The sequence below is a fragment of the Coregonus lavaretus genome (assembly GCF_964263955.1).
Source record: "Coregonus lavaretus genome assembly, contig: HAP1_SCAFFOLD_861, whole genome shotgun sequence".
Taxonomy (NCBI): domain Eukaryota; kingdom Metazoa; phylum Chordata; class Actinopteri; order Salmoniformes; family Salmonidae; genus Coregonus; species Coregonus lavaretus.
The window spans coordinates 190,984-218,166 of NW_028156943.1; the positions used below are offsets into that span (position 1 = coordinate 190,984).

Genomic DNA, 27,183 nt, shown 5'->3' on the forward strand with positions numbered 1-27,183 from the left:
GAATTAAAAAACAATATTAATAATAGAAAACAATATTTAAAAATCACAAAAGTAGTGCACTGGGCCTTTACTAGTTCTGTATTAGCGGACCGACACAGCGGATAGAGCTGTCTCTAGCGCTATATCGGTTGGCTGAGGGTGGTTTTAACCTTCCAGACGTAGAATTGTATCAACTCGCCACCCAGCGCTTTTACTTGTGACATATAGTTCAATGCACTAAAGAGGAACAATGGGTAACATATTGAAGAGGCGCATGCTCATCCCCAGAATATTGTCAATATTGTCTATTGTCAAAGGATAAAGCTAAGAACATTAATAACTTCATAGTTAAGAACACTATAACAATATGGAAGAAGATGAGACGTATTCTACAAGAACCAATATCACTCCCTAAAAACACACCCCTATGGAACCATCCTTGGATAGCTTTTCAGAATTCACCGATTTAAATTGGTCCACATGGAAAACTAAAGGCGTAGAAATCGTAAATGACTTGGTAATAGGAAATACATTTATTTCCATGACAGAATAAAAAAAAAGCAATTTTGGACTGACCAATGTATATATTTTCAAATACGTGCAACTTAAGAGTTTCATATCAAGACATTTCGATTTGAAATCTTTTGGACATCAGAGCAATCTTGAGGGAATCCTATTTGAGTCGGAAAAGGAATATTCATATGATAAGTAAGCTGTACAAAACCTTGCAGAGAGACTATCCAACTGACAATCTCTTGGAAATAAATATAAACTATTGTAACCAAGACATATAAATAACTGATATTGGTACAAGATGAAGGGAATGTTGGAACATAACTAACAGAATTGTAGTTAATGACAATTTATACTTAATCCAGCATAAACTAATGTATAGAATTTATTACACGAGACAAAATTCACAAATTCTACAGCACAACAGCAGAGTCATGTCTTTAAGTGTAAAACTAACAAGGTCTCAATAATCCATGCCTTCTGGAAGTTGGCTGTCAGAAGTATTACAATGTAAATGTACTTTTAGTGCGTCTGTCTGAATATTTCAAGACATGGCATATGAGGGTGCAGTGAGATACCTGATGAGTTGGTACAATACGTTTCTCGTCAATCATCTTGAAAAAACGCATACTAAACTGGAAATCAACCAATCACCCATCTTTAACACAATGGAAATGTCAAATACTTGATTATCTAAATGTTGAAAGTGTGTGGGCCACCTTGTAACAGACATACCTTTGTCTCTCTCCTCCCACACACTCTAACAACCAGGCTGCTTCCACCAGGCTATCGACTCACTACCAACCCGGCTGCTTCCACCAGGCTATCGACTCACTACCAACCCGGCTGCTTCCACCAGGCTATCGACTCACTACCAACCCGGCCGCTTCCACCAGGCTATCGACTCACTACCAACCCGGCCGCTTCCACCAGGCTATCGACTCACTACCAACCCGGCTGCTTCCACCAGGCTATCGACTCACTACCAACCCGGCTGCTTCCACCAGGCTATCGACTCACTACCAACCCGGCCGCTTCCACCAGGCTATCGACTCACTACCAACCCGGCCGCTTCCACCAGGCTATCGACTCACTACCAACCCGGCTGCTTCCACCAGGCTATCGACTCACTACCAACCCGGCTGCTTCCACCAGGCTAAGGAGGAGTAACATAGGACAACTACTATTTTAGAATGTCCGGTCACATATTTCCTAGGTGGCAAAGGTCTGGAAGGATATTGCTGTTATTTATCAGTGTAGTAACAAACCCCCACATCGCAACCCATGTGACCCAAACAGTTCAAAATGCTACACCCATCTTGTTGGTGGAGAGAACATTTTACTGTTTTAAAGCTTATGCCCTGCAATTCTACACATTTTGCCATGTGGTGTAGAGACAATTCTGCAGTTTTAAAGCGAATTTCCATGCAATTTCACACATGTTACCATGTCTTATGTGTGTTCATGATACCTGAGTGACTCAACAAAATCAATGAGGGCCTCCTCGGGGTCGAGGCCGCTGGGCACGTAATCAGGCCATTATAACTACAATATGTCCAGTTGATCAACTAGTCCATGTTAACTAGGTAGGTTATTAAGTTAGGCCAATTTACCAGATGTTTGGCATGAAATCAATGACTGACAAGAAGTTGGCATGATAGTACAGTGTGTGTGTGTGTGTGTGTGTGTGTGTGTGTGTGTGTGTGTGTGTGTGTGTGTGTGTGTGTGTGTGCGCAGTGCTTGACTTGCGATGAAAGAAGTGGAGGATCTGTCTTTTTCCAAGTCAGTCCATTAGACTATGTTCACCAAAATACACAAATGACATTATGCTATAGAGACCTGTGATTATTCACTGTTAAGGGTTCATACAGATTTTCCATGACTTCTTCATGACTTTTAACCAACTTTCATGACTATTATTTAGCCTACATTATTGACAGTGGAAGGCTGCTGTGTCTGATCCCATGTAGGCCTACCATCTCCTGCCGTTGTGCCCTTGATCAAGGCACTTAACCCTCCACAAAGTAGAACTACACTGTTGTCAACATGTGGTCAACCCTCCATCTGGAGAGCTGCTGGGTGTGCAGGCTTTAGATCCAGCCCTGAAAAACTGCTTTTCAAGGTCCTGTTGAACAGCTGATGTTTAGGCTACAATGTGGTTAGATCAGGGCTGATGTTTAGGCTACAATGTGGTTAGATCAGGGCTGATGTTTAGGATACAATGTGGTTAGATCAGGGCTGATGTTTAGGCTACAATGTGGTTAGATCAGGGTTTGAACAAAAGTCTGCACACCCAGTAGTTATCCTGGAGGATGGTTGCCACCCTTGATATTAAATATTGCAACATTGTAACTAAATACTTTTGTCTTGATCAAATTACTCCCTCATTCAATGAATCAGGGATCAAATGGGACACCCGAGTGGCGCAGCGGTCTAAGGCACTGTATCTCATTGCTTGAGGCATCACTACAGACCCCCTGGTTCGATTCCAGGCTGTATCACAACCGGCCGTGATTAGGAGTCCCATAGGGCGGCGCACAATTGGCCCAGCGTCGTCCAGGTTTGGCCGGTGTAGGCCGTCATTGTAAATAAGAATTTGTTCTTAACTGACTTGCCTGGTAAAAAAATACATTTTTTTAAATGGATTTGGTAGGCAACTTGAAAGCTAGGTATCTAACTAGACATGTTTATATATAAGGCTCAAATTGCTATTCAATGCAGATCCCGCCTTCAGTCCTCTTTTATCAACTTTTTTTTTGCCTCTGTGTGTGAATCTCGGCCATTGATAAGCTGTCACAGTTTCTAAACCCAGAGGCGCAACATCGCAAGACTTCCGGGAACGCTTGCGAAACAGACAAGGCTGGGGTTTTTGGTATGAGAAGTCAATGAGAGAAGTGACAAATTATTCCTTGGTTGTTAATTTTTGTGAAATCTAACAGCACAACCTGGATTGGAGCCAATGTCTTAAGTAGTTGAACTTGTTATTACTCCAACCTCTTGAAAGTGACAAACTGACACGTTTTCGCTTTCGTCAAAAACAACTTTATATCGAAGGAGTACCTTTGATTTAACGGCCTGCACATGCGCAGTTCGGCGCGAGACGACCATTCGACCCGAAGACGTGTTTCTATGCATGAGTTTAGCTAGCCAAAGTCGCCATGACAAGTGGGATTGAGGATTTCTATTGGAGACTAGTCTATACACCTTATAAATATAAACCATATCATCTTATAAACCTTCTCCTGACCATATATAACTATGAGCATGGATAGATAGTTGTAACAATAATGATGAGAGAACTATTCAAGTTGTAAAATTACTCTTCATATACAGTATGGCAATAAAATATAATACAGTATAAAATAACTTTTTAAAAATAAATAAAAAACAGTAGAAAAATATAAATAACTCCTGCACACAAGATTGTACCTCCACACATTTGTTGTGGTGGACGTTTCGGTACAATACCTTTTTCTCCAACGTATATTGTTTTGGGCCAGTAACTCCCAGCACCACAAAGGAGATAAGATTGGAAGTGTGCGTGTAAACTCTCTTCTGATCCAAATTCAGTAACATCATCATCATTAAACGTTTGAGTTTTTTCCCCCTTTCCCTGTCCCTTTCTTTACAATGTCAAAGGGTGGCAACCATCCTCCAGGATAGCTACTGGGTGTGCAGGCTTTTGTTCAAGCCCTGGTCTAACCACATTGTAGCCTAAACATCAGCCCTGGTCTAACCACATTGTAGCCTAAACATCAGCCCTGATCTAACCACATTATAGTCTAAACATCAGCCCTGATCTAACCACATTGTAGTCTAAACATCAGCCCTGATGTAACCACATTGTAGCCTAAACATCAGCCCTGATCTAACCACATTGTAGCCTAAACATCAGCCCTGATCTAACCACATTGTAGCCTAAACATCAGCCCTGATCTAACCACATTGTAGCCTAAACATCAGCCCTGGTCTAACCACATTGTAGCCTAAACATCAGCCCTGATCTAACCACATTGTAGCCTAAACATCAGCTGCTCAACAGGACCTTTGGGCAGATAAATATTGGAAGTGTGTGTGTAAATGGTCTTCTAATCCAAATTCAGTAACATCATCATCATCATCATCATCATTATTAAACAGTTTAATCAAAGTGGAAATGCATTACAAAGTCATCAGATGACATCTATGGCAAGAACAAGTCCCGTGTAGCTCAGTTGGTAGAGCATGGCGCTTGCAACGCCAGGGTTGTGGGTTCGATTCCCACGGGGGGGCCAGTATGAAAAAAAAAAAAAATGTATGCACTTACTGTAAGTCGCTCTGCATGAGAGCATCTGCTAAAAAAATAATAATGAACAAAGGAGGAAGTGCTAGTTATGCCCCAGTGTGCTGTCTCAGCTGTCTTCAATGCAGCCAAACCACATTCCCTGCGAAGTGCAAAATGAATGCGAGGTAGCATCATCTCTTCCTGATAGGTCGATTAAACCTTCCACCACATAATAAACTGAACAACTCATACAAAGCTAAGTGACTTTGGGGACATTTGACTTGTGACTTTGGGGACAGTGCCTGGTCCCAAATAACACCCTTCATCCTATCCTTCACAGTCCCCTGTTACTTATTTCCACCACTAACTGATGCAGATCTGCTATCTATTTGATCACTCTGTTGTCGCAGAGAATTTTTCCTGCAGGGCAGGAAATGCCAGTTGTAGTGGTTTAAAAAGGCTTCTAAGGTTTGTAATTACCCCTTTAACATTTCAAACTTGATTTGCCCTCAAGAAAAATGTATCAACCCCTTACAAAAAATGTCATTAATTATAATCCACATAATAATTCACATGTCCTGTTGCTGCAGGATTACTATCCATTTCTTAGTCCTGTCCAGTCCGTCACCATGTCCATGTTAGACAGATACCTGCTGCTCTCAGTCTTTGTTAAGAAGGCAATTGCAGCATGGTGTCTGCCTGGGTTCAGAGAAAAATAACGCGGAGAAACTGGCCATTCAGGTTGTCAATGTTCTTCACCAAGCTATATATCCTTTCCCCATCCCCCTGGAGGCGCCACCTTCTTCGTTTTTTGTTTGTTAGTTAGTTAGTGTATGAACAAACAATGAGGAAGTGATTGGTACATCAGTCAGTTTGTTAGTGTACGTGATCAGCACGGAGGACCAGGTTTGTGTAAGTCTTTCCATGCTTTGACCTGGTGAGTGATACTGTGTGTGGTGGTGGCTATCAGCCGTGAATAGGTGCAGCGGTCATAAACCACAGGGAAAACCTGGAAGAGGTTTCCATTGGGGGGGTTAGTAGGACGAATGCCCAGGTGTCTCATACACAGTCCCAGATACACATCCTCTATGTAGATGGCTTTAACATGCCTGGACGCCTCCACCAGCTTCCTGGGGAGGTCTAAGGTGAAGACATAGCCCAGGCCCAGAGCATAAGGTGGGTATATGTTCTCAGGAAACACCTCCTTTGGAAGGTACCATTTGGAGTTATGGTCTCTTAGAACGGCTCCCCATTGGGCCACTAGTCCAGTCTGGTAGTTCTGCTTTGGAGCGTGAAGCAGCATGTTGACCAAGGTGTTCACGTTGAGGAACATGTCTGAGTCGATCTTCATGGCGTAGGAGGCGTTGGGGCAGCGAGAGCTCAGCCACTCCATCGTCACCATGGTCTTGATGGTCAGGTTTTTGTAGCTGTCTATGAAGTCGCTCTGCAGCAGATCCTGGTGCTCTTTGCTCTCCTGCAGCACCTTCTCCTGGAGCTGCTCTGTCCTCTCTCCACTGGGAAGTCCCAGCAGGAAGAACAGACGGACCTCTTTTCCCAGTACCTGCCTCTCACTGCCCCAAGTACTGCGGACAGCGTCACGAGCCTCCCTGTTATAGGGCGCCACTGGCACCACCAGAACCAGGAAGGGGTTCTGCTCCCGGCATTTCTCCGGCTCATCCAGGATGAAGTGGTACTCTGATGGGTATTCTACATGGTACGGTCCTGGGGACACATATGGAACAGGAGTGGCCAGTCCAGTGGCAAGAACTGCCTTGACCTCTGTAATCAGATTAGTGGTGATGGTCAGTGCAGTCGTGATGGCACCAGTTTCATTATGTGTTGGGTTGAGTTTGATGGCCTGTTGAGTAGAGTTGATAAGTGAAGTCTGATGATCTGTTGAATTGGCAGATCCAGTTTCATGAGCGTCTATGGAAAAGGCAGTGGAGTTTGGAGAAACTACTGCACTAGTGGTGTTGGTAGAACCAGATCTGTTGGCTGAACCACCACGGTATTCTGTCCACCATCTTGGGGCCCAATCTAGTGAAGTGGCCCACTCTGTTGACCGGTCGCTGAAGAAGAAGAAGGCCATCGCTGTGAGGAGCAGGATGAGGAAACAGCAGCGAAAGCGTGACCAGCCGCAGTATCTCCTGCCTGCCGCCATCTCCTGACTGGGAGGAGAGAGAGAGTTTCCAAAAGGTATAAAAGGTGCAGTGAAATGTTTATGTGCCTCAACATAGCAGTTCGATAATCCATATCAATAATAATCAAGTCAAATCAAAAATAACAAGTCATTAGAAGGTAGTATATATAGTACACAATATTATACAGAGTTTAGATTATGAATGTGCTATGTCATGTGTGACTGTATTTACAATTATAAAGTGGATAGTGTCATGGTTACGCAGTTGAATAAATAGTATATAATAGAACTGTGTGTGTGTGTGTATTTGTGTGTGTATTTGTGTGTGTGTGTGTGTGTGTGTGAATCAGAGAGACATACAGAGATGAAATGAAGAAGGATTATATTAGTGACATATCTACATATTCATACAGTATATACATTATATTAGTGACATATCTACACATTCATACAGTATATACATTATATTAGTGACATATCTACATATTCATACAGTATATACATTATATTAGTGACATATCTACACATTCATACATACTTTGATTATTGTGCTTGTCTATAGGTACACAGTCCTTTGACTTGACATTTCTTTGGAAGAGGAATGGAACATGAGACCTTCCCTTCCTCCCATAGGGCTCTGGTCAAAAGTAGTGCACTATATAGGGAATAGGGAGCCATTTGGGACCTAACCAAAGTAAAGTCGAGGCTGTTTTAAAAATGTTGGTATGAACATGTCCGTGTAGATATATAGTAGTTTGGCATTGTAACATTTATCTTGTATTTATTTCTAGAGCAGGGATGTATTGTAATTTGCAATCGTTTGCATGCGATGTTTGTTCGATCATAAATAATTATAATATTCACAATCCTAATATTCTTCTTCAACTTTTTGATTCTGCTAAAATAATATGTGATTCACTGCTGCCTGGAATGTAGTGTTTCCTTGTAAAATAGATATTGGTCTCAGTGGGATTCAATTGTCAACAATGGTGCATTTTATTTCCTGGAATGATACTTAGTTTGATGTTAAAACGAACAGCAGAACAGCTTGCGTCCTTGTCTGTATCTGAGCTGAGCATTGAGCACTAAGCAACCTCCTCCTACAAACACCTGCATTCCACAGAGGAACAATACAATCTATATAATTTCTTCAGTATGACTGTTTTATTACTTTGAATTTGAATACATCAAACTATAGTAAAAACAGATGGGATGAAACATGAAAATACACCTACCTTCCTCCTTTCTTAGTGCCATCTTCCACCATGTTGGAGCTCTGTCTAGCTGGGGATGGCTGCCAGGCAGGTAGGCAGGTTTAGGTAGACCCACCTCAGTCAACTCTTGTTGTGTCATACTCACACAGGCATGTAGGCAGGTTTAGGTAGACCCACCTCAGTCACTTCCTGATGTATCATACAATGACTACATGTAATGGTCGAAGGCAGCCATGTCCGAAGGTTGCTTCTGCTCCACCAGTATTTCCTGTTTGTTCACTCTCCTGCGATTAATGATATGTGAGATCCTTCCCACCTGGGGTAAAGTCACTGTGTAACTAGTTAGGGTGTGTCTCAACTGGCTCCCTACTCACTATACAGAGGACAAGGCACCCTTCTCCCTATATAGAGGACAGGGCACCCTACTCTACTCCCTATATAGAGGACAAGGCACCCTACTCTACTCCCTATATAGAGGACAAGGCACCCTACTCCCTATATAGAGGACAAGGCACCCTACTCTACTCCCTATATAGAGGACAAGGTACCCTACTCTACTCCCTATATAGAGGACAAGGCACCCTACTCTACTCCCTATATAGAGGACAAGGCACCCTACTCTACTCCCTATATAGAGGACAAGGCACCCTACTCTACTCCCTATATAGAGGACAAGGCACCCTACTCTACTCCCTATATAGAGGACAAGGCACCCTACTCTACTCCCTATATAGAGGACAAGGCACCCTACTCTACTCCCTATATAGAGGACAAGGTACCCTACTCTACTCCCTATATAGAGGACAAGGCACCCTACTCTACTCCCTATATAGAGGACAAGGCACCCTACTCTACTCCCTATATAGAGGACAAGGCACCCTACTCTACTCCCTATATAGAGGACAAGGTACCCTACTCTACTCCCTATATAGAGGACAAGGTACCCTACTCTACTCCCTATATAGTGGACAAGGCACCCTACTCTACTCCCTATATAGAGGACAAGGGACCCTACTCTACTCCCTATATAGAGGACAAGGTACCCTACTCCCTATATAGAGGACATGGTACCCTACTCTACTCCCTATATAGAGGACAAGGCACCCTACTCTACTCCCTATATAGAGGACAAGGCACCCTACTCTACTCCCTATATAGAGGACAAGGCACCCTACTCTACTCCCTATATAGAGGACAAGGCACCCTACTCTACTCCCTATATAGAGGACAAGGCACCCTACTCTACTCCCTATATAGAGGACAAGGCACCCTACTCTACTCCCTATATAGAGGACAAGGCACCCTACTCTACTCCCTATATAGAGGACAAGGCACCCTACTCTACTCCCTATATAGAGGACAAGGCACCCTACTCTACTCCCTATATAGAGGACATGGTACCCTACTCTACTCCCTATATAGTGGACAAGGCACCCTACTCTACTCCCTATATAGAGGACAAGGGACCCTACTCTACTCCCTATATAGAGGACAAGGTACCCTACTCCCTATATAGAGGACATGGTACCCTACTCTACTCCCTATATAGAGGACAAGGCACCCTACTCTACTCCCTATATAGAGGACAAGGCACCCTACTCTACTCCCTATATAGAGGACAAGGCACCCTACTCTACTCCCTATATAGAGGACAAGGCACCCTACTCTACTCCCTATATAGAGGACAAGGCACCCTACTCTACTCCCTATATAGAGGACAAGGCACCCTACTCTACTCCCTATATAGAGGACATGGTACCCTACTCTACTCCCTATATAGTGGACAAGGCACCCTACTCTACTCCCTATATAGAGGACAAGGGACCCTACTCTACTCCCTATATAGAGGACAAGGTACCCTACTCCCTATATAGAGGACATGGTACCCTACTCTACTCCCTATATAGAGGACAAGGCACCCTACTCTACTCCCTATATAGAGGACAAGGCACCCTACTCTACTCCCTATATAGAGGACAAGGCACCCTACTCTACTCCCTATATAGAGGACAAGGCACCCTACTCTACTCCCTATATAGAGGACAAGGCACCCTACTCTACTCCCTATATAGAGGACAAGGCACCCTACTCTACTCCCTATATAGAGGACAAGGCACCCTACTCTACTCCCTATATAGAGGACAAGGCACCCTACTCTACTCCCTATATAGAGGACAAGGCACCCTACTCTACTCCCTATATAGAGGACATGGTACCCTACTCTACTCCCTATATAGAGGACAAGGCACCGTACACTACTCCCTATATAGAGGACAAGGCACCCTACTCTACTCCCTATATAGAGGACAAGGTACCCTACTCTACTCCCTATATAGAGGACAAGGCACCCTACTCTACTCCCTATATAGAGGACAAGGCACCCTACTCTACTCCCTATATAGAGGACAAGGTACCCTACTCCCTATATAGAGGACAAGGCACCCTACTATACTCCCTATATAGAGGACAAGGTACCCTACTCTACTCCCTATATAGAGGACAAGGCACCCTACTCTACTCCCTATATAGAGGACAAGGCACCCTACTCCCTATATAGAGGACAAGGCACCCTACTATACTCCCTATATAGAGGACAAGGTACCCTACTCTACTCCCTATATAGAGGACAAGGCACCCTACTCTACTCCCTATATAGAGGACAAGGCACCCTACTCTACTCCCTATATAGAGGACAAGGCACCCTACTCTACTCCCTATATAGAGGACAAGGCACCCTACTCTACTCCCTATATAGAGGACAAGGTACCCTACTCTACTCCCTATATAGAGGACAAGGCACCCTACTCTACTCCCTATATAGAGGACAAGGTACCATACTCTACTCCCTATATAGAGGACAAGGTACCCTACTCTACTCCCTATATAGAGGACAAGGCACCCTACTCTACTCCCTATATAGAGGACAAGGCACCCTACTCTACTCCCTATATAGAGGACAAGGCACCATACTCTACTCCCTATATAGAGGACAAGGCACCCTACTCCCTATATAGAGGACAAGGCACCCTACTCTACTCCCTATATAGAGGACAAGGTACCCTACTCTACTCCCTATATAGAGGACAAGGTACCCTACTCTACTCCCCATATAGAGGACAAGGCACCCTACTCTACTCCCTATATAGAGGACAAGGCACCCTACTCTACTCCCTATATAGAGGACAAGGCACCCTACTCTACTCCCTATATAGAGGACAAGGCACCCTACTCCCTATATAGAGGACAAGGCACCCTACTCTACTCCCTATATAGAGGACAAGGCACCCTACTCTACTCCCTATATAGAGGACAAGGCACCATACTCTACTCCCTATATAGAGGACAAGGCACCCTACTCTACTCCCTATATAGAGGACAAGGCACCCTACTCTACTCCCTATATAGAGGACAAGGCACCATACTCCCTATATAGAGGATAATTTGACTCGAGCCCAAAAGTAGTGCACTATATAGGGAGTAGGGTGTCATTTGGGACTCACATAAGAGTGGGTGCGGTGCTATAAAATGAACAGAGACTGAACCGATATCACTACGTGAAGGGCTTTGATAACTAGTTGTTTCTGCTGTGTGATGTTAACTTACTAAACCAGGATCTATAAATGTTCTAAAATACATTCATAAAGATCTGTTTTGATGATACAGGCATCCTCTTTTCAGATTGATCATCATTCTGTCAGCACTTCTCAGAATGTTCAACGTCTGATGTGTGTATGCTTCACATGTTAACCAGTGGGACGTCAGAGACAAAAAACATGTTTTCCAGGAAGTCGTTTGTGGGGTTGGTTTTGTTTGTTCTAGTCCACTAGGTGTTCAGCAAACAGTAAATACAAGCCCAGTACCCAAGCTGTCCTTCTCTACAGTTTCTACTGTGTTGTAACCATGGTATTGTCTCTAGAGCTCTCCACTATTGTCGTGGGGATATGTAAACCATTCCAGGTAACCATGGTGCCCTGGTCTCTACCTGCTGGAAGGCCACACCTTCATTTCACCTCATTTTTCACTGTAATGGGAGACACTATCTGTCTTTGAATACTCATACTAACCGCACCAACCATACTATTTGTGATGTAAATTGAGTATGTAGTATGCTTATTGGTCATAGTATGGATATAGTTAGTATGCCAAAAGTTCCCGGATATCAAACTAAATTCGCCAAAATACGAAGTATACAAGCAGTGGACACCATTTCCGTGCTTTCAGGGCCCATAATGCAGTTGTTCAGAAAATGGCCGTGGCTTCAGAACGTTTTTAGATTTCAAGAAAATGGGGGAAAATATACAGCCGAAGTCCGACGAGAGTAGATACAAATTCATTGCTTTAACTAATTATGACAAATGTTTAAAAAATGTAGAGCAATGTAATAAAGTAATAACTTTTCAAATAAATGACGTTACACGTTATGTTGGCTAACAATTTGTTAGCTACGCTATCCTTATGAACCGCATAGCATTACAGCACTATGTACCGGTATGTTAACTAGCTACCCAAGGTTAGTTGGCTACTAATACATCGATCTTGCCAGGCAGTATATTAACTATATGCCATCTAACTAACTACCCAAAGTTTATTGACTTGATTATTCACGTCATTCTTAGCTAAGTGGTATAGTTGTCGTGCGTTCTCAATGGACATTGTTAATTCTGGCTATCTACTCCGATTTCAGAGCACTCATCTGAGTGTGCCAGAGCGCAGAATAACTGATGCATTTACGAACGCTCAACACCTGTTGAATATGGCCGGTGTCAGTAAACATAGGCAAAAAAATGCATAATTAAATTGTTACCAGCAGCACAGTTACAGTCAACAACGCTCTGGATAACATGAAAACAGCCTAACCAGCTCTGCTAGGGTGAGTAAAATGGTCAGAGTGAGGTGTTCTCTCATTTGTGTCTGGAAGTAGCTAGCCAGTTAGCTTGGGTGCTTGACTGCCGTTGTGAGGTCAAAACGCTAGGATCAACCCTACTCCTCCGCCAGAGCGTCCAGTGACGCGCTCTGAATTGACGAACAGACAATCTGACAACGCTCTGGATTTACGAATGCCCAGAGCGCACTCTGGCACTCCAGATTAAATGTACGAACACACCCGAAATCGTTAAATGTCTAGCTAGTCATGTGTTACGCTAACAAGAGGTTGCATAGCAACAGCATCAACTTTCGGTAGACAGGCGAAGCGCTACTACGCTCAACTGTTCGTTTACTAAAATGAACTAATAGTATGTAGTATATACTCAATAAGTATATAGTGTACAGTATGTTAGTATGGTATTCAAACACAGCGCTTGTCTCATACTTCCTCTTATAGGTGTGTGTGTGTGTGTGTGTGTGTGTGGGGGTGGGGGGCAGGTAGCTTAGTGGTTAAGAGCGTTGTGCCAGTAACCGAAAGGTCGCTGGTTCTAATCCCCGAGCTGACTAGGTGAAAAATCTGTCGATGTGCCCTTGAGCAAGGCACTTAACCCTAATTGCTCCTGTAAGTCGCTCTGGAAAAGAGCGTCTGCTAAATGACAAAAAAATAAAAAAAAGAGAGAGAGGTGTGATAATGGAGCTAAGGCATTTCATTAGCATGCTGAGACCACAGGAAAGTGTCATAATACCGAGGCCATTGCGCAAAAGACAAGCAGAGCTCATGTTGGAAAGTGCTGCGAAATTGCTTGAAACAACTCAAATGCAGCCCTGTTTTTAAAAGGATACGAAGCATTCTATACCCTCATAGGTAGCACTTTATATTACAGTGCATTTTAGCTACATAAAATGTATATTGTATTACCTGGTAATTACCCATTACTTTGTTCAGAGAGAGACAGACAGAGAGAGACACAGAGAGAGAGAGAGAGAGAGAGAGAGAGAGAGAGAGAGAGAGAGAGAGACAGAGAGACAGAGAGAGAGACACAGAGAGAGAGAGAGAGAGAGAGAGACACAGAGAGAGAGAGAGAGATTGGGAAATGCAGGAAGTAACACATTATTAATCAGGCAGGTGCACAGACAGGGCTGTTCTTCCAGTCTCCAAAGTGCCCTTTCCGGAGTGGTATCATTTCCCTGCCGATTTGATAGATAATTAGCATCCTAGTCGGGATGGCTACTGGCTATATGTCTAAAGACAGGCGGCTTTGACATCACACCTTCAATATTATGGGATGGAGATGTAACATATTGTGGTGAATTCATCAGGACATCTGTGAATATGAGCAGAGCTACTCGGCTCACCATGAGCACTCTGCTGGCAGGCTGCCCTCTAAAGCGATGGTGGGTGCAGACAGACTCGGCTCACCATGAGCACTCTGCTGGCAGGCTGCCCTCTAAAGCGATGGTGGGTGCAGACAGACTCGGCTCACCATGAGCACTCTGCTGGCAGGCTGCCCTCTAAAGCGATGGTGGGTGCAGACAGACTCGGCTCACCATGAGCACTCTGCTGGCAGGCTGCCCTCTAAAGCGATGGTGGGTGCAGACAGACTCGGCTCACCATGAGCACTCTGCTGGCAGGCTGCCCTCTAAAGCGATGGTGGGTGCAGACAGACTCGGCTCACCATGAGCACTCTGCTGGCAGGCTGCCCTCTAAAGCGATGGTGGGTGCAGACAGACTCGGCTCACCATGAGCACTCTGCTGGCAGGCTGCCCTCTAAAGCGATGGTGGGTGCAGACAGACTCGGCTCACCATGAGCACTCTGCTGGCAGGCTGCCCTCTAAAGCGATGGTGGGTGCAGATAGAACATGCCTTCTGTCCAATCCTGTAACCTCTGCTACAAGTCGTCAGTATCATGTTGCCTGCTCTGGACTCCAGAGAAGTGACATGATATCAGGGGCGCAGCCATGGGTGTGCCTGGGAGGGCATAGGCCCGCCCACTTGGGAGCCAGGCCCACCCAGGCCCAGCCAATCAGAATGAGTTTTCCCCCTCCAAATTTCGGCAGGCCCACCTAAAATTGAATTTCTGCCTGCGCCACTGCATGATATATCACTAGTTGATATTGGCTGATAACATGAATGACTTTCAGCTCCAAATACAGGCTTTAAAACACAGTTTATTTCTGGAGCCGATCTTGAGTTTTGAAAATGCATCAACGTTTATGGCTGTAATGGCAGGCTCCATTTGCGCAGTGATTGTGTGCGAATGTTCGTGTGTGCACAACGTGTATGGGGGTGGGGGGGGGTCGCGAGTTTTGTACCCTCAAAGTTAAAAACCACTGGGATACATGATGGTCCTTGCTATCCGGGATCCTTGGGACGTCCATATCCCATTGAATTTGAAATTTAAAATAGTTAAGGTAAGAGTTAACATTAGGGTTAGGTAAGGGTTATGGTGTTGGTTAGGGTTAGGTAAGGGTTATGGTTAAGGTAAGGGTAGGGTAGGGTAGGGGGTTAGGGTTTAGGGACGTCCCAAGGATCCCGGATAGCAGAAATTGAGTTATAGTCCTGGATATGGATATAGTCATGGTAGGATACAGTATTTCTTACAATCTTCTATTTTGACTGGAATTGTGTTGGTCCTTGTTAATAAGTGCAGTATTTATTCCAGGGAATCATTGTATAAAGACAAAAGTATTTGGTTTTAATGGTGCACTATTTTATATCAAGGGTGGCAACCATCCTCCAGGATAGCTACTGGGTGTGCAGGCTTTTATTCTAGCCCTGATCTAACCACATTGTAGCCTAAACATCAGCCCTGATCTAACCACATTGTAGCCTAAACATCAGCCCTGATCTAACCACATTGTAGTCTAAACATCAGCCCTGATCTAACCACATTGTAGCCTAAACATCAGCCCTGATCTAACCACACTGTAGCCTAAACATCAGCCCTGGTCTAACCCCATTGTAGCCTAAACATCAGCCCTGATCTAACCACATTGTAGCCTAAACATCAGCCCTGATCTAACCACACTGTAGCCTAAACATCAGCCCTGATCTAACCACATTGTAGCCTAAACATCAACCCTGGTCTAACCACATTGTAGCCTAAACATCAGCCCTGATCTAACCACATTGTAGCCTAAACATCAGCCCTGATCTAACCACATTGTAGTCTAAACATCAGCCCTGATCTAACCACATTGTAGCCTAAACATCAGCCCTGATCTAACCACATTGTAGCCTAAACATCAGCCCTGATCTAACCACATTGTAGTCTAAACATCAGCCCTGATCTAACCACATTGTAGCCTAAACATCAGCCCTGATCTAACCACATTGTAGCCTAAACATCAGCCCTGATCTAACCACATTGTAGCCTAAACATCAGCCCTGATCTAACCACATTGTAGCCTAAACATCAGCCCTGATCTAACCACATTGTAGCCTAAACATCAGCCCTGATCTAACCACATTGTAGCCTAAACATCAGCCCTGATCTAACCACATTGTAGCCTAAACATCAGCCCTGATCTAACCACATTGTAGTCTAAACATCAGCCCTGATCTAACCACATTGTAGCCTAAACATCAGCCCTGATCTAACCACATTGTAGTCTAAACATCAGCCCTGATCTAACCACATTGTAGCCTAAACATCAGCCCTGATCTAACCACATTGTAGCCTAAACATCAGCCCTGATCTAACCACATTGTAGTCTAAACATCAGCCCTGATCTAACCACATTGTAGCCTAAACATCAGCCCTGATCTAACCACATTGTACCCTAAACATCAGCCCTGATCTAACCACATTGTAGTCTAAACATCAGCCCTGATCTAACCACATTGTAGCCTAAACATCAGCCCTGATCTAACCACATTGTAGTCTAAACATCAGCCCTGATCTAACCACATTGTAGTCTAAACATCAGCCCTGATCTAACCACATTGTAGCCTAAACATCAGCTGTTCAACAGGACCTTGATAAGCAGACTTGGGTGTTTCAGGGCTGGATCTAAAGCCTGCACACCCAGCAGCTCTCCAGATGGAGGGTTGACCACATGTTGACAACAGTGTAGTTCTACTTTGTGGAGGATTAAGTGCCTTGATCAAGGGCACAACGGCAGGAGATGGTAGGCCTACACGGGATCAGACACAACAGCCTTCCAGTGTCAATAATGTAGGCTGAATAATAGTCATGAAATGTGGTTAAAAGTCATGAAGAAGTCATGGAAAATCTGTATGAACCCTTAACAGTGAATTATCACAGGTCTCTATAGCATAATGTCATTTGTGTATTTCGGTGAACATAGTCTAATGGACTGACTTGGAAAAAGACAGATCCTCCACTTCTTTCATCCCAAGTCAAGCACTGAACAAACCTACATTGCAACTTCCTTTTCCCCTTTAGTTAACCTGAATAAATAACATAAATACAAGCTACAGTTGTAGTTCTTTCTCCTTTGGTGCTATTTCAAAAGTATGTGGTGAATAGTACAAACCTCCAAACTGGTAACACTTGTACAGATGTAGGATCTTACTTTGATCACTATTTTGTTGCTGACAATTTTCCTACACTGCAGGAAATGCAAACTTAAAGTGTATTTGAGTTTTAAAAAGGCTTCAAAAAGTTTGTAATTTCCACTTTGAAATGTCAGACTTGATTTGCCCTAACAAAAAGTGTATCAACCCCTACAAAAATATACATGAATTATAATCCACATAATAATTCACATTTCCTGTTGCTGCAGGATTATTTTCCTAGTGTAGAAAACTGGCTCAAATTAAGATCCTACATCTGTATCACAGCCGGTCTTACAAAACATTTACATTTACATTTACATTTACGTCATTTAGCAGACGCTCTTATCCAGAGCGACTTACAAATTGGTGCATTCACCCTATAGCCAGTGGGATAACCACTTTACAAATCTTTATATATATATATATATATATATATATATATATATATATATATATTTTTTTTTTATTTTTTTATTTTTTTTGGGGGGGGGGGGGGTAGAAGGATTACTTTATCCTATCCCAGGTATTCCTTAAAGAGGTGGGGTTTCAAATGTCTCCGGAAGGTGGTGAGTGACTCCGCTGTCCTGGCGTTGTGAGGGAGCTTGTTCCACCATTGGGGTGCCAGAGCAGCGAACAGTTTTGACTGGGCTGAGCGGGAACTATGCTTCCGCAGAGGAAGGGGAGCCAGCAGGCCAGAGGTGGATGAACGCAATGCCCTCGTTTGGGTGTAGGGACTGATCAGAGCCTGAAGGTACGGAGGTGCCGTTCCCCTCACAGCTCCATAGGCAAGCACCATGGTCTTGTAACAGATGCGAGCTTCAACTGGAAGCCAGTGGAGTGTGCGGAGGAGCGGGGTGACGTGAGAGAACTTGGGAAGGTTGAACACCAGACGGGCTGCGGCATTCTGGATGAGTTGTAGGGGTTTAATGGCACAGGCAGGGAGCCCAGCCAACAGCGAGTTGCAGTAATCCAGACGGGAGATGACAAGTGCCTGGATTAGGACCTGTGCCGCTTCCTGTGTAAGGCAGGGTCGTACTCTCCGAATGTTGTAGAGCATGAACCTACAGGATCGGGTCACCGCCTTGATGTTAGCGGAGAACGACAGGGTGTTGTCCAGGGTCACGCCAAGGCTCTTCGCACTCTGGGAGGAGGACACAACGGAGTTGTCAACCGTGATGGCGAGATCATGGAACGGGCAGTCCTTCCCCGGGAGGAAGAGCAGCTCCGTCTTGCCAAGGTTCAGCTTGAGGTGGTGATCCGTCATCCATACTGATATGTTTGCCAGACATGCAGAGATGCGATTCGCCACCTGGTTATCAGAAGGGGGAAAGGAGAAGATTAGTTGTGTATCGTCAGCGTAGCAATGATAGGAGAGGCCATGTGAGGATATGACAGAGCCAAGTGACTTGGTGTATAGCGAGAATAGGAGAGGGCCTAGAACTGAGCCCTGGGGGACACCAGTGGTGAGAGCACGTGGTGCGGAGACAGCTTCCCGCTCAAAACCTTTTCATTGTGCATTTATTTTGTTTGTAGACATCTTTCACCACACAACTTTTGATCCAAAATATAAGTTTACTGTGAAATATAATAAGTACATTGGGTTAATCACCAAAACACAACATAATGATATCTTCTCAATTGAGTTATTTTAACAACCAGTTCATCCAATAGCAAAAAATCTAAGATACATGTTTCAAAATTGCCCTTTTAATGTAGTGTGCTACAGTACACTAAATGACAGTACATTACACTGTTTTTACATCAGGCAATACACTTCCACTACCCATTGAAATGGATCGAAAATAAAACGTACATAATTTCTATCCCATGGTGTGATCATTGAAGACATATTTTCACAATATAATCAAATTAAAGAAATTAAAGAAACAACGTTTAGCAGCAACTCATTTGCATCAAGCCTGCCTTGAGCATTCTGCCATAGGTTCTCATCAAAATCACACAAAATATCCTCATTTGTTCATGCACCTGGGGGAAAAAACCTTTTGGCATGGCGAATCCAAGCCTGACATAGGTCTGGATTGAAATCAGTGCCACGCCTCATCCATGAAGGAGGTGGTAATGCTGATGGGGATGGCAATCATACATCTTCCACCTGTACTGTAATGGTGTATTGTATTTTACAGTAATTGTTTGGTACTTATGTATTGTAGTGGTCCTGTTCGTGGCTCAGTTCATCAGTTCATGGCACTAGCAACATCAGAGTTAAAATAAAAATGTTATTTGTCACATGCATTTGTAAACAACAGGTGTAGACTAACAGTGAAATACTTACTGACGGGCCGTTCCCAACAACGCAGAGAGAGAGAGAAATAATAGAAAAACAGACAAATAACGAGGAATAAATACGATTTACGTAAATACGGGTTACCATCCGAGTCGATGTGCAGGGGTACGAGGTAATAACTTGGCTATATACACGGGTTACCATCTGAGTCGATGTGCAGGGGTACGAGGTAATAACTTGGCTATATACACGGGTTACCATCTGAGTCGATGTGCAGGGGTACGAGGTAATAACTTGGCTATATACACGGGTTACCATCCGAGTCGATGTGCAGGGGTACGAGGTAATAACTTGGCTATATACACGGGTTACCATCTGAGTCGATGTGCAGGGGTACGAGGTAATAACTTGGCTATATACACGGGTTACCATCCGAGTCGATGTGCAGGGGTACGAGGTAATAACTTGGCTATATACACGGGTTACCATCTGAGTCGATGTGCAGGGGTACGAGGTAATAACTTGGCTATATACACGGGTTACCATCCGAGTCGATGTGCAGGGGTACGAGGTGCAGCTGTAGAACTTTTTGAGGATTTGAGGGCCCATGGCGATCTTTTCCGCCTTCTGAGGGGGAAGAGGCGTTGTTGTGCCTTCTTCACAACTGTGTTGGTGTGTGTGTGGACCATGATAATTCCTTAGTGATGTGGAAACCGAGGAACTTGAAGTTCTCGACCTGCTCCACTGGAGCCCTGTCGATGTGGATGGGAGCGTGCTCTGCCCTCTTTTTCCTGTAGTCCACAATCAGCTCCTTTGTCTTGTTGACATTGAGGGAGAGGTTGTTGTCCTGGCACCACTGCCAGGTCTATGACCTCTTCCCTGTAGGCTGTCTCATCGTCGTCAGTGATCAGGCCTACCACCGTTGTGTCTTCTGCAAACTTAATGATGGTGTTGGAGTCGTGCGGGGCCACGCAGTCATGGGTGAACAGGGAGTACAGGAGGGGAATAAGCACGCACCCCTGAGGGGCCTCCGTGTTGAGGGTCAGCATGGCAGATGTGTTGTTGCTTACCCTCACCACTTGGGGGCGACCCATCAGGAAGCTCAGGATCCAGTTGCAGAGTGAGGTGTTCAGTCCCAGGGTCCTTAGCTTAGTGATGAGCTTGGAGGGGACTATGGTGTTAAACGCTGAGCTGTAGTCAAATGAACAGCATTCTCACCTAGGTGTTCCTCTTGTCCAGGTGGGAGAGGGCAGTGTGGAGTGCAATAGAGATTGCGTCGTCTGTGGATCTGTTGGGGCGGTGTGCGAATCGAAGTGGGTCCAGGGTGTCTGTGATGATGGTGTTGATGTGAGCCATGACCAGCCTTTCAAAGCATTTCATGGCTACAGATATAAGTGCTACGGGGCAATAGTCATTTAGACAGGTTACCATGGCGTTCTTGGGCACAAAGACTATGGTGGTCTGCTTGAAACATGTAGGTATTACAGCCTGGGTCAGTGGGAGGTTGGAAATGTCAGTGAAGACACTTCCCAGCTGGTCAGAGCATGCTCTGAGTACACGTCCTGGTAATCCGTCTGAATGTTGACCTGTTTAAAGGTCTTACTCATATCAGCTACAGAGAGCATGGTCACACAGTCGTCCGGAACAGCTGGTGCTCTCATGCATGGTTCAGTGTTGCTAGCCTCGAAGCGGGGATAGAAGGTATTTAGCTCGTCTGTGGGTTCAATTCCCACTGGGGTCACATACCAAAATGTGTGGCATGTTGTCACTTTGGATTAAAGTGTCTGCTACGTAAATGGCGTATATTACAGTATTACAGTACTGTATTGGCCAATGCAATTTTAGCAAAGCAGTGTAACCCCCCCCCCCTTAAAAAAAAAATACCAAAACTTCAATTTGGATACATATTTACTGTATAGGGGATGCATTTCTTTCTTGTTTTTGACTTTCTGGATTATTTGAGTATTGGTATTGTATTGATATTGTATTACTGAAGTGTATGAGCTAGAAACACAAACATTTAGCTGCCCCTGCTGTAAAATCTGCTAATCTGTGTACTCGACCAAAGAACTTTGATTTTATTTGTTACATAGAGTACATCTTTGATTTTGTTACATACAGTACATATCTGATCTTGTCAATTGCAGATTTGTTTTAAACTTACTGTGAAGTGAAATCATATTAATCCTCATCATAGTAGTACATTCAAGTAAATATCATACTTTTTAAATTTCTACGTTACATTTTCACTATGTAGTTCTCATAGTCTGTAGTAGACAAACCAGTTTACATGTAAAATCTCTAGGTTTACAAAAACGTTTAAGTGATCATCAATTAAGAGCAGTCGGATTAAGTAATAGTAAAATGTATTTTAACAAAAGAGAAGGGAACCATATCAAAAGTAATGTGAGCATTGCATTGTGAAAGACAATTACTTTATATGAGCATGTATTGCTATATGAAACATGTATTTCTAGATGAAACACTGATTAAGTTTAGTGAAAAATATTTGCCTTTTTGATTATCTGTTTTGAGTTTTGTACTAAGAGTTGTGAAAATGTACCACATACTTGTGAAAATTGCACCAAAGCAATAAAAATGTGATATATATACAACCCATTTATTCATGTTGTACCAAGCTGATTTTTCACTTTGGAAATACCTATCCAAATGTATTCAATTGGGTTACATTGAAGTAAATACATTTCCTAATATGGAAAGGGATAAATTGAAATGGTTCTTACAGAAGAAATATGGAAATGCATAACCATGGTAGAAATTAACAGGGAACAGTGGAGATTATGGGAAAATTATTAGACTAAAAGTGAGGACACAACAGTTCACCTAACACAAGACTGAATCCAAACATTACACTTGATTGCATGTGAATTTTACATGTACTGTACTTTTCGCAGCATTTGTTGATAACGAAATCTGAAAATACTCTGGATACATTCAGTAATATGATAAGAATATTATTGGAAAACTTGGGGTAGATGCAACATAGAACAAAACAATGACAAGGGTTTGAGTGAGAGGTCTAACTGGTGTCTCCAAGTGGCCACACACCTCTTCGAAGTGTACACAGTAGTTTCAATGCACTTTTATGAGTCAAAGAAGCGTTTTCAACTATAAGGTGCTTTTTAAAAAAATCTCTCCTAGCTGTGCGATTGAGGAAGTAGAGCAAGCAAATTTGTAGTTGTTTTCTTTGGAACACAGCCCCGCCTTTACACAATTACTGTTGTTGTTTACGCAATCCATTATAAATCGCAATCTGGGTCAGGTGGGCATCATTTGAACGCGTGTTCTATTGCCAACATGACTAGCTAAATAATAAAATACGATCCTACAGTGTTAGGCTTTCACAAGGCAATTCAGAGAAACAGATTGTGTAATTTTCGGTGCGCATAGAATGGAGTCAACAGTGCATTCACAGATGCTGTGGTCCGCGCCAAATGTTCTTTACAATAGAACAAACAGGCTCATTCTGTTCAGGACGAACCCAGGGTGATAACGCCACGTCATCTTGTAGCTGTACATGAAACACAGTGATCATAAACGTTGACCCTGTATATGACACGAGTTTTATGATATGGAAATGCACCTTTGGAGTCTTGGGTGTTTGTCTCGCTTGTATTGACATCGAAGCGGTATTTATTCTAATCCTCGATGTCTAATCGTGAAAAAAATATATTGAGTCCTCGTAATTTACAGCATTTCCCTTATTCAGACAACAACCCAAAACATTTTTTAAAAGTTGCCCAATTAGCGGGAGGGATGGGGGCAGCTTGTTGTCGCGCGGTGCTTAATTTCAGAACGGCTGTCAGTCAAAAACAGATATGTGAAGCGTAGACCCTGAGCTCTGACGTCATGTATAGCATGTTACTGTACAGCCACTGAGCTCTGACCTCATCATGTATAGCATGTTACTGTACAGCCACTGACCTCTGACGTCATGTATAGCGTGTTACTGTCCAGCCACTGAGCTCTGACGTCATGTATAGCATGTTACTGTCCAGCCACTGAGCTCTGACCTCATGTATAGCGTGTTACTGTGTAGCCGCTGACCTCTGACCTCATGTATAGCATGTTACTGTCCAGCCACTGAGCTCTGACGTCATGTATAGCATGTTACTGTCCAGCCACTGAGCTCTGACGTCATGTATAGCGTGTTACTGTCCAGCCACTGAGCTCTGACGTCATGTATAGCATGTTACTGTCCAGCCACTGAGCTCTGACGTCATGTATAGCATGTTACTGTCCAGCCACTGAGCTCTGACGTCATGTATAGCATGTTACTGTCCAGCCACTGAGCTCTGACCTCATGTATAGCATGTTACTGTCCAGCCACTGACCTCTGACCTCATGTATAGCATGTTACTGTCCAGCCACTGAGCTCTGACGTCATGTATAGCATGTTACTGTCCAGCCACTGACCTCTGACGTCATGTATAGCATGTTACTGTACAGCCACTGAGCTCTGACCTCGTGTATAGCATGTTACTGTACAGCCCACTGAGCTCTGACCTCATGTATAGCATGTTACTGTACAGCCACTGAGCTCTGACCTCGTGTATAGCATGTTACTGTACAGCCCACTGAGCTCTGACCTCATGTATAGCATGTTACTGTCCAGCCACTGACCTCTGACCTCATGTATAGCATGTTACTGTACAGCCACTGACCTCTGACGTCATGTATAGCATGTTACTGTCCAGCCACTGACCTCTGACGTCATGTATAGCATGTTACTGTCCAGCCACTGAGCTCTGACCTCATGTATAGCATGTTACTGTCCAGCCACTGACCTCTGACCTCATGTATAGCATGTTGCTGTCCAGCCACTGACCTCTGACGTCATGTATAGCATGTTACTGTCCAGCCACTGACCTCTGACGTCATGTATAGCATGTTACTGTCCAGCCCACTGAGCTCTGACCTCATGTATAGCATGTTACTGTACAGCCACTGACCTCTGACGTCATGTATAGCATGTTACTGTCCAGCCACTGACCTCTGACCTCATGTATAGCATGTTACTGTCCAGCCACTGAGCTCTGACCTCATGTATAGCATGTTGCTGTCCAGCCACTGACCTCTGACCTCATGTATAGCGTGTTACTGTCCAGCCACTGAGCTCTGACGTCATGTATAGCATGTTACTGTCCAGCCACTGAGCTCTGACGTCATGTATAGCATGTTACTGTCCAGCCACTGAGCTCTGACCTCATGTATAGCATGTTACTGTCCAGCCACTGAGCTCTGACCTCATGTATAGCATGTTACTGTCCAGCCACTGACCTCTGACCTCATGTATAGCGTGTTACTGTCCAGCCACTGAGCTCTGACCTCATGTATAGCGTGTTACTGTGCAGCCACTGAGCTCTGACCTCATGTATAGCATGTTACTGTCCAGCCACTGAGCTCTGACCTCATGTATAGCATGTTACTGTACAGCCACTGACCTCTGACCTCATGTATAGCATGTTACTGTCCAGCCACTGCGTTCTAATTTAGGTGTTTATCAGTGTCCAAATCTTCCATTTTCAACCCCTATACGAGTGTGAATGGCTCCTCAAGATATTAAGTTGGTTCCATAACATGATATATTGACTCCAAACCCTTTCTTTACAAAAGGCTTTCACAGTTACTGGTTACAATATTGGAACCAAATGGTGACCATCTCATCAATGGAACCCTTTCCAGGATCTTTAGTATCACAGTACTTACGCAGATATCATTTAAGATTCAGTGATGGCAGTAAACATATAAACATTTTTAAAAAACAGAACACATTACCTAGAATGGCATTCACTCTCACAAAAAGAACAAACTGAAAGCCATGGCCCCAATACACCACGCTTACAACTCTTCTGATAGGCTGCCACCACTACATTGCACCCACTGCTATGCAATGCGAATTTAGATTTCATTCAATTAAAACAAATCACATTGATCTGTCAAATTTGTTACTTGATTTCAGACAAATAGAATATAATAGGTTCCTGACTGGGAGGAACAGAGGGATGATGGGAGTGATGACATCAGGAGCCTGCTGCCCTCTGTCATCCCTCCCATCATCCCTCTGTTCCCCCCAGTCAGGAGCCTGCTGCCCCTCTGTCATCCCTCCCATCATCCCTCTGTTCCCCCCAGTCAGGAGCCTGCCGCCCCTCTGTCATCCCTCCCATCATCCCTCTGTTCCCCCCAGTCAGGAGCCTGCTGCCCCTCTGTCATCCCTCCCATCATCCCTCTGTTCCCCCCAGTCAGGAGCCTGCTGCCCCTCTGTCATCCCTCCCATCATCCCTCTGTTCCCCCCAGCCAGGAGCCTGCTGCCCCTCTGTCATCCCTCCCATCATCCCTCTGTTCCCCCCAGTCAGGAGCCTGCTGCCCCTCTGTCATCCCTCCCATCATCCCTCTGTTCCCCCCAGTCAGGAGCCTGCCGCCCCTCTGTCATCCCTCCCATCATCCCTCTGTTCCCCCCAGCCAGGAGCCTGCTGCCCCTCTGTCATCCCTCCCATCATCCCTCTGTTCCCCCCAGTCAGGAGCCTGCTGCCCCTCTGTCATCCCTCCCATCATCCCTCTGTTCCCCCCAGTCAGGAGCCTGCCGCCCCTCTGTCATCCCTCCCATCATCCCTCTGTTCCCCCCAGCCAGGAGCCTGCTGCCCCTCTGTCATCCCTCCCATCATCCCTCTGTTCCCCCCAGCCAGGAGCCTGCTGCCCCTCTGTCATCCCTCCCATCATCCCTCTGTTCCCCCCAGTCAGGAGCCTGCTGCCCCTCTGTCATCCCTCCCATCATCCCTCTGTTCCCTCCTCCAAGGGACTGGCACAGAGACTCCACAGAGTCCCGGCTTCTGGGCCAGTAACTATCCGCTTCCGCGACAGCTTCCGCCTTCCTCTCCTCCTCCCTCTCCTCCTCCCTCTTCCTCCTGCTGTCCAGGTTGTCAGCGGCCAGAGCGGCCCCCGTCTCCTCCTTCCACAGCCTCTCGCGCTCCAGCTTCAGCTCCTGGTAGCTCCTGGAGAACATGTGGAAGATGGAAGTAGCAGGAAACGCCATGATGAGAATCCCACTCAGGATGCTGCTCAGCGCCACCACCTGACCCGGGATGCTCCTCGGCACCATGTCCCCGTAGCCCACGGTCGTCATGGAGATGATGGCCCACCAATAGGAGGCTGGGATGCTGCTGAAGCTGTGCTGGGGCGCGGTGGCGGCGTTGGGCGCCAGCTCGCTCTCGGCCAGGTGCACCATGGGAGAGAAGAGGGCCATGCCGACGGTGACGAAGAGCAGGAGGAGGCTGAACTCTCGGGTGCTGCGCTGCATGGTCAGGCCCAGGGTCTGGAGGCCCAGGGAGTGACGCGCCAGCCGCATCACGTACAGGATACGCAACGCACGCATCAGACGCAGGACCAGACCTAGCTTGTCCAGGTAGCCCCTACCTGGAG

At 44.9% G+C, this 27,183-nt stretch overlaps 2 protein-coding genes and 1 long non-coding RNA gene across 3 annotated transcripts; all 3 read right to left on the reverse strand.

Annotated features, from left to right (window-relative positions):
- Positions 1-4,620: 4,620 nt before the first annotated feature.
- On the reverse strand, positions 4,621-8,257 carry LOC311119567 (beta-1,3-galactosyltransferase 1-like). Its single transcript, XM_084194243.1, has 2 exons — positions 8,132-8,257; positions 4,621-6,924 (listed from the first exon to the last, which is right to left on the reverse strand). Exons 1-2 carry the CDS (start codon positions 8,161-8,163, stop codon positions 5,646-5,648), a joined length of 1,311 nt encoding a protein of 436 aa, XP_084050369.1. The 5' UTR covers positions 8,164-8,257; the 3' UTR covers positions 4,621-5,645.
- Positions 8,258-21,796: 13,539 nt separating this feature from the next.
- Positions 21,797-25,778, reverse strand: LOC311119563. The gene is made up of 2 exons (XR_014611998.1): positions 25,209-25,778; positions 21,797-24,675 (listed from the first exon to the last, which is right to left on the reverse strand). It is a non-coding gene; the product is annotated as an uncharacterized lncRNA (long non-coding RNA).
- Positions 25,779-25,830: 52 nt separating this feature from the next.
- On the reverse strand, positions 25,831-27,174 carry LOC311119564 (voltage-gated potassium channel regulatory subunit KCNG2-like). Its single transcript, XM_084194241.1, has one exon. The coding sequence runs from the start codon at positions 27,134-27,136 to the stop codon at positions 26,426-26,428; it is 711 nt and encodes a 236-aa protein (XP_084050367.1). The 5' UTR covers positions 27,137-27,174; the 3' UTR covers positions 25,831-26,425.
- Positions 27,175-27,183: the final 9 nt, after the last annotated feature.

Excerpts from the sequence above, each read along its gene's own strand:
- LOC311119567 (XM_084194243.1), bottom strand. The coding sequence starts at position 8,163 with ATGGTGGAAGATGGCACTAAGAAAGGAGGAAG. Across the intron at positions 6,925-8,131 it reads GGCACTAAGAAAGGAGGAAG|TCAGGAGATGGCGGCAGGCA; the intron begins GTAGGTGTATTT and ends CTCTCCTCCCAG.
- LOC311119564 (XM_084194241.1), bottom strand. The coding sequence starts at position 27,136 with ATGCGTGCGTTGCGTATCCTGTACGTGATGCGGCTGGCGCGTCACTCC.